Raw genomic sequence first — 8,727 nt, 5'->3', positions numbered from 1 at the left:
ATCCATGAGTAGCAACACCAACCCTTTATTTATGAACCGAAGTAAATTGTTATTACCATGCTTTATACAACTAAAGAGTACAAGAACTAAAGATAACAATGAAGCCAAGAACCAAAAAGAGAACCACTCTGCCACTGTCGAAACTGTTTAACCCAAAATGTGACCCTCGTCCATCCTTAGTGAACAACCCATCCCTCACTGCTCACCATTTCCTGTAAAACCAACGAAGTAGAGGGGTCAGAAAAAAAATTCTGAGCACTGCTACTTCAAGGAAACTAGGTGAGACAAAGAACATGAATAAAATTTCATATGTTGATTTGAGTGAGTGCAGATACAACAAACATGCAAAATCTGACCATGCATATATGTGACAGATTGCGTATACTCACAGCTAAAGAACAGTAAGGCAGTAACACATAGCAATAACAAAACCTTTCAACATGCTTTTAAGAAATGAATTGCATACCTACACCATATCATTAACTAGAGATCATTTTAAATTATGCATGACCTACTGCAAAAAAGAAAAAATGCATGACTTCCTTATTATCTTACCTTTAAGTTTAATTTTTCTTTCCATATGCATGCCCTTATTTAATGCATACATATTTAAGTTTCCCTTTTTAATTTACATCGCCCGTGGATATACCAAACGGGTAGAATCCCCGAGGTCAAGTAGGATCCCAAAGTAGCTTAGCACACAATTTGTATTTTATTACTGGGTTCCAACATAGCCCTCGACCGAGTCACCCTCGAAATATTAGACCTCCACATCTAATGTCGGGGACACAAGGAACACCCTACACCCACAAGTGCAACTTCCTTGGTACCAAACAAACTCACAACTGTGACCAACACACCACTCCCGGGTAAAGTGGTGGACTCTCCTTAAAACCGTGGCCAGGAGAAGGAACCTCCATATCAGGTTCTGGGGACCAAATTTGTGCATATGTAATTTTTGTATCTTCACAGCATTCCCAGGACTGGAATTCTAAGATCTCCATTCTCCAAATGGAAGACCCCAGATCAAAAGTTACACTGTTTTGTATTATGTTTTTATTAAATTCAGTTCTTTAAGTTTGCAACACCCTATGCAAAAGTGAAGTGAAAAGCTCGCATCCACCCCTGCGAGAACTCGTATGAGACTCCCGCCCACGAGTACCATATGAACAGTGTAGTAGTGTGCCATACCATCTTACGTTGTGTAAGTAACACAGTCAATGTGAAAACAAAACCAACCTTCTTAACAATGTGCATGAGTTATCACACCCATATGCATGTACCATCCATGTACCAGTGTTTCCATGACACCACCTATCACTTATGCATTCATCCATCATTCATAAGTTCATGAGAACAATCCATGCATGATATCACATTTTAAACACACATTGATCCCATATATGCAGAGGATGGTACCCAATGCATGCCTTCACATAACATTGCACATGCTCAACGAACACTCACGCTTAACACGAACATCAATATGCTAATCATGCTCACATTTAAGTATTATGAAATGCAATGTTATCATTCATCCATCACCGGCAATTGTGTAGATTCCAGCACCTACTAGGAGGAGTGGTCGGGCTTACCAATCCCGGACCCTCATCGTACTGTCTAAATAGTCCATACTATTTAGACTGCCGGCTGGACTAGCTGGAGTAGATCATCCAGCAAATCCACCGATCATGCTAAACTACATACACCTTCATAAAGAAAGAAAAGAAACAAACATTCTGTTCACCTACGACTGAGGGTCTATACAACAAAAGAAAGACACCTCTAGCAGCCGATTATGAAGGAACAATAACAACATTAGGAATAATGCTGACAATGGCAACCATAGGTACTCAGTGCGTGTGTCCAACGCATCAGGCTGTTGTTATGCATGCTACAACATTAGTGCAGCCCCTGCACCTACCTGTTTCTTTTTAAAAAAAAACTTTATCCATGTTCAACATTGAAACAACCCAAAGAAAGTGGATTCCTAACTATATCATTCCCAGGCAGGATTCTGTTGAGGGCCATACAGATTTCCCCTTCTTTCTCTATTTTTTTTGTTACAATATGATACACAGATTGAAACAACAACCATAATCTTCCATCGGTTCTTTGATTTCAAGAATTCAGTATTTAAGTTTAGAAACAATAAGATTTCATGCATGTAGCAATAACAAGAATCAATCCCACAACCAAGTTTTTTCAGGTGAATAGCAAGAATCAAGATCTAAATCCACACGCAAGATCATCGAGTTTCTTGATTTTAAATTACCATTGCCACATTATATTCAAGAATAGACAATTGCACATAAACCAGAGAAAAATCATGGTATGTATACCGTAATCTACTACTAATCAGAGTACAAGAGTTCAACAAAATCTCCAGATCAAAACACCCCATACTCATCCAACCGGTGTTCATCGATTTCCAACTAGAGAACCCCCAAATCCGAGGTATTCCAAGCAAGAAACTGGGGCTTTTGTGACCGGCTGTCTACACCCTTCACTGACCCCATGTCGGCCTAATTTGGGAATCTTAGGGTTTAGGGTTGGACCGACATCGTTCCCCAATAAAAATCTCTACCCCTAAACACCCCTTCCCCCATGATTTCTTGAAAAACTTGAGTAATAACCTGAAATCCTATTCCCATGACCTCTCTCTTCTCAAACCCTCATACAAGATCGAACCCATGTTCGATCCCTCACCTATATCCAAGAATAGTCGTACCTTTTTACGGTGATTTTCTGGTGGCTGGAGGCTGCCGTCGCGGAGAGATGCAGACTAATGGAGCTTCCCCCTACTGTCGTGAAGGGAGACGCTTGCAAGACCCTTGACATGTGCGGATGGCCGAAGCTCTGCTGCTGATGGGCTCCTTCCTCCAGTGTGCACACCAATCGTCAGAACGAGAGGGAGGGAGATTGAGCGGGAGAGATCAAAAGGCTAACTGAGGGGATTTCCCCCCTTTTATGCCGAGCTCCCCCTTCCCTCCTCCTTCTGAGAAACGAGGGGTTGGTTACGCCCTGCGTAACCCCCTTTCACCCTCTCTGGTTCTTGAATGCAAGAATCGTGCTTAAGGCATGATTCTTTCTCTCAGGTATTTTAAGACTCGTACTCGGATTCGGGTCCAAACCTCGCAACCCACAATACCCAATCCAGCATATGCATGGATCTGGGTCTTCCTGAACTAACAGATCCTCAATTGGATCCTTGTGGGTCCAACTGTGGGTCTGACCCTAAGACCAAAGACATTTTTTTTAACTAATACTTAATTATTTATTCAATTAAAAATTATTATTATAAGTATAGTTTAACACCCATTTATTGATTTCTTCACGAATCCAGATATCGGGTCCTAGATCCAATTCAATTAAATGCACCTATTCCTTCCGGGTATTACATCCTACCCTTCTTAAAAGAATTTCGTCCACGAAATTAGAACATACCAAATAAGTGTGGGAAATGTTGGCGCATGTCTGCCTCAGGTTCCCACGTGCATTCTTCCAACCTATGATGCTGCCAGAGCACTTTCACGAATGGAATCGTTCTACTGCGTAACACTTTTTCCTAGAGTTCGACAATCGCTATCGGCTTTTCATCTGTAGTTGAGTCAGGTTGTACCTCGATTGCCTCATAACGAATCACATGCGAGGGGTCTGGTACATACTTTCTCAACATAGAGACATGGAATACATCGTGAATCTGCGAACACTGAGGAGGAAGTGCTATACGGTACGCAGTTTCTCCGACCCGACCAAGAACTTCGAAGGGTCCTACGTATCGGGGACTCAACTTCTCTTTCTTACCAAACCGAAAAATACTTTTCGTAGGTGAAATCCGAACGAAAACGTGGTCGCCAACCTCAAAATTGAGCTCGCGACGCCATCGATCGGCGTAGCTCTTCTGCCTACTCTGAGCCGTGATCAGCTTTTGCCGTATTAAGCGCACCTGATCTGTATAATACTGGATGATTTCGGGAGATTCCCCCGCTCTAATCTCAACTTCATCCCAGCACACATGAGACCTACATGGCCGATCGTATAGCGCTTCATACGGCGCCATCCCAATACTAGCATGGTAGCTATTGTTGTATGAAAATTTCGCAAGTTTCATGTGCTTATCCCAATCACCTACCCAATCCAGGGCACACGCTCTCAACATATCCTCGAGAGTTTGGATTGTACGCTTTGATTGCCCGTCCGTCTGTGGATGAAAAGCTGTACTGAACTTCAAGGTAGTACCAAGAGCCTTCTGAAGTTGATGCCATAATCAAGATGTGAACCTTGGATCTCGATCTGACACTATAGAACAAGGCACACCATGGAGCCTAACGATCTCATCCACGTAGAGATCGGCCAAGCTCTCCAAACTTTGGCTAATCCTAATCGGAAGAAAATGAACACTCTTAGTCAAACGATCCACAATTACCCAAATGGCATCATGCTGACGTTGAGTCTTAGGTAATGCTACAATAAAGTCCATTGAAATATCATCCCACTTTCATTCTAGAATCTCAAGTGGCTGCAAAAGTTCACCAGGTCTTTGGTGCTCGATCTTCACCTGCTGATAGGTGAGGCATCAGGACACAAATTCTGCGACATCCCCCTTCATCCCATTCCACCAGTAAGTCCTCTGAAGATCCTTGAACATCTTGGTGGAGCCAGGGTGAACAAAAAACCTAGACCTATGAGCTTCACTTAATAACTCTTCTCACAAAGCCTTCGAAACCCACCATCTATTCTCAAACATGATGGTTCCATCCTCTGCTCGGTGAAATTATGCTTCTGGCTTCTTAGCACATTCGCATAACTTCTCAAAGTTTGGGTCTTCAAACTCAAGTTCTTCGATTCGATCCAATATTTCTGGTCGTACCTGCATCCCCGAGCAAAGGATGCGTCCGGAGTCATCCACAAAAGGTTGCCATCTGACAAACTCCTCGACGAGATCCCAACTACGTTCTATCAAGATAGCCGCTGTGACTGATGCCTTCCTGCTAAGCGCGTCCGCCACCATATTCGCTTTACCCGGATGGTAAGCGATGGAGAAGTCATAGTCCTTCAAGAACTCCAACCACCTCCGTTGCCTCAAATTCAAATCCCTTTGAGTGAAAATATATTTGAGGCTCTTGTGATCGGACATAACCTCAAATTGTTCCTCATAGAGGTAGTGGCGCCAAATCTTCAACGCGAAGACCACTGCCTGCCGCCAACTCCAAGTCATGAGTGGGATAATTCTTCTCATGCACCTTTAGCTGTCGGGAAGCATATGCTATAACCTTTTCATGCTGCATAAGAACACATCCTAGCCCAGTCCCCGATGCATCACTGTATACCACCAAACCACCCGTACCGGAAGGCAATGACAAAACTGGTGCCGTGGTAAACCTTTTCTTTAACTCTTGAAAACTGTCTTCGCATCGAGGGGACCATTCAAACTTGACCCCTTTCTACAACAACCGAGTCATCGGTGCTGCAATACGAGAGAAGTCTTGGATAAATCGACTGTAATACCCTGCCAATCTTAAAAAACTTCTTATGTCAGTCACTGTCTTGGTTGTTCCCATGACAACACAACTTCTACCTTGGCTGGATCAACCTCAACACCCTTTTATGATATTACGTGACCGAGAAACACTAATTTATCGATCCAAAACTCGCGCTTTGAGAATTTAGCGTAAAGCTTATATTCTCTCAACGTCTGTAGTACAATACGCAGATGCTCTCTATGATCATCCACGCTCTTCGAGTAGATTAAAATGTCATCAATGAACACGATGACAAAAGAATCCAGCCACAATCTAAAAACATGATTCATTAGATCCATGAATGCCGCAGGAGAATTAGTGAGTCCAAAAGACATAACCAAGAACTCATAATGCCCATATCTGGACCTGAAAGCTGTTTTTGGAATATCCTCAGTCTTAATCCTCAACTGATGATATCCCGAACGAAGGTCAATTTTTGAGAATACCTTTGCTTTTCTCAACTGATCGAATAAATCATCAATCCTTGGCAGGGGATACTTATTCTTTACGGTCACTTGATTTAACATGCAATAGTCAATACGAAGCCGCATAGAACCATCCTTCTTCTTAACGAAAAGGACCGGTGCTCCCCAAGGAGACATACTTGGTCTAATAAATCCCTTGTCCAGAAGCTCCTGCAACTGCTTCTTTAATTCCTCTAATTCAGCAGTTGCCATACGATACAGAGTGCGAGAGACTGGTGCCGTACCAGGCACTAGCTCAATTGAGAACTCAATTTTCCACTGCGGGGGCAACCCCGGTAAGTCCTCAGGAAAAACATCCGAAAACTCGCAGACAACATCTAGTTGATCTAAAGGTATCGCCTGATTATTTTGAGCGGATACACTGGCCAAGAACACCATGCAACCTTGCTTGTAATACTTGGATACCTTCAAGGCGGAGACAATCTTTGTCCCACTGGTCGGTCTCTGCGGAAGGAAAACCAACGTAGACAGTTCAGGGCGCTCCAAGATCACTTTCTTGCCCCGACACTGGAGAGTCGCATTATGCTTGGATAACCAATCCATACCCAGGATAACATCATAAAAGGTCATATCCAAAATGACCAAATCGGCGGACAATTCATGGCCTTCTATCACAACGCATATCGCGGGGAAATATTTCCCGCAGAAAGAAGACACACCCATAGGTGACATCACATCTAAAACTTTTTCGAGGCTAGAAGGAACTAAATTCAGTGACTTTGCAAATGCAGAAGAAATAAAACTGTGGGTTGCACCCGAGTCAAACATCACACGTGCAAGATGATCAACAACTAGGAATATACCTTCAATCAGGTCAGGCTGATCGTCCTGAGGGGCTGCTGTAGCCGCGTAGACTCACCCATTGGTTATGCGCTGACCTTGTTGTTGTTGCTGGAGCCTCTATTGTTGTTGCTGTTGTCCTTCCGAAGCTACTGGCTTGTTTGGACAGAAGGGAGCGACGTGCTCAGGTTGCTGGCACTGAAAACAAACCCCCTTGAACATAGGGCAGAAGCCTGGTTGATGGCTCTTGCCGCACTTGTGACACACGGGCGAGACCCTCCTCTGCTGCCTCTATTGCTGGGGTCGACCCTGCTGTCGCCCACCATGGGTCCACTGTTTCTTGCCACCATGCACCTTAACCCCAGTCGGTGGATTCTTCCTCATTCCACCAGAAGAACCTTCTCCGTTGCCGCCTCCTTTCTTAAACGTAACCCGCGACTTCTCCCAATCCTTGGTTAAAACAGTGGCTGACTCGATAGCATCGGCCAAAGTAGGAGGCCGATTTGTCAGGACGCGAGTCTGTAACCCATCATTTAGTCCGTGCACATACTTTGCCGCCCTTGCCTTCTCACACTTGAAGAGGTTCAGACAATACCTCTCGAGATTCCAGAACCGGGTAGTGTATTCCACCAAACTCATGGTTCCTTGAGTCAGATCAAGGAACTCTCGTTGCATCAGTTCCTGGGCATAAGGGGGAAAGTATGCATCCAAAAACTCTTCCCTGAATGTCTCTCAGGGAATCTCGTCCCAACCGGCGAACTTCACCCTTCGCAGGGTGTCCTACCACTTCTTAGCATCGCCCTTCAAACAATACGTGCCAAGGAGTCTTTCTGTCCTCGGGGACAGGTAGGACGTCCAACGCTCGCTCCATTTCCACGACCCAGCTCTCGGCAGCCTCTGAGTCTGTCTTTTCTAAAAAAGTTGGTGGATCCAACTTCAGGAACCTTTCGAAGGAAACGCCACCCACATTTGAACAAATGTCGACCGGATGGTCACGCGCAGCTGCCTGAGCCGCCTGCGCGACCTGAGTAGCCTGCGCAGCTTGTGCCGCCTGCAAAGCCTGAGCAGTTTGAGTTGCCTGAGCAGTCATAGTCTCGGTGAGGGTGTGAATGACTTCCATCATAAAGTCCCTTTGCTCCTGCCGGTTTGCGGGAGTAGGAGTAAATGACGAAGCACCTCTGCGAGAATACGACATCTACAACACCCATATTATTAACATGATTAGTCTCATATTGGCCCTACCCTCTTGGGGTTGATCGCGAACAATAAACGTTCGTAAAAACATACTAAACTTTTAATTCCATACCAATCAAACACATCGAATTATGAATGCAATCAATCATGTAGAGTTCATATACTTTTAAATGACATAATTAAATAACCTTACCAGAGAGGAAGACTGCTCTGGAGAACGAGTCACAACTAGTGGATGTTTCGGGCAGGGCGCTCTTACCAAAATAAAGATTTCTACTACTTAAAGATGATAAAATTTCCAGTCCTTTGTAATGGCTCTGATACCAAACCTGTAACGACCCCAATTCCTTCTCCTTTTAAAATGAAATTTTGTTTTTCAATGCGGAAACCTTCCCAAGGATCTGGAGTCCTCACAGTTCCACTTTTCATTGGATAGCCCATCACCACAAATGAACTGACAATCACCATCCATGAGTAGCAACACCAACCCTTTATTTATGAACCAAAGTAAATTGTTATTACCATGCTTTATACAACTAAAGAGTACAAGAACTGAAGATAAAAAAGAAGCCAAGAACCAAAAAGAGAACCACTCTGCCACTGCCGAAACTGTTTAACCCAAAATGTGACCCTCGTCCATCCTTAGTGAACAACCCATCCCTCACTGCTCACCATTTCCTGTAAAACCAACGAAGTAGAGGGGTCAGAAAAAAAATTCTGAGCACTGCTACTTCAAGGAAACT

At 44.0% G+C, this 8,727-nt stretch overlaps 1 protein-coding gene across 1 annotated transcript; it reads right to left on the bottom strand.

Annotated features, from left to right (window-relative positions):
* Positions 1 to 5,447: 5,447 nt before the first annotated feature.
* Positions 5,448 to 6,778, bottom strand: LOC149822745 (uncharacterized). The gene is made up of 2 exons (XM_089980360.1): positions 6,130 to 6,778; positions 5,448 to 5,512 (listed from the first exon to the last, which is right to left on the bottom strand). Exons 1-2 carry the CDS (start codon positions 6,776 to 6,778, stop codon positions 5,448 to 5,450), a joined length of 714 nt encoding a protein of 237 aa, XP_089836486.1.
* Positions 6,779 to 8,727: the final 1,949 nt, after the last annotated feature.

This window comes from Nuphar pumila, chromosome 11 (assembly GCF_984573655.1).
Source record: "Nuphar pumila chromosome 11, dmNupPumi1.hap1.1, whole genome shotgun sequence".
NCBI classification, from domain to species: domain Eukaryota; kingdom Viridiplantae; phylum Streptophyta; class Magnoliopsida; order Nymphaeales; family Nymphaeaceae; genus Nuphar; species Nuphar pumila.
This window is presented reverse-complemented; position numbering and strand designations above follow the sequence as displayed.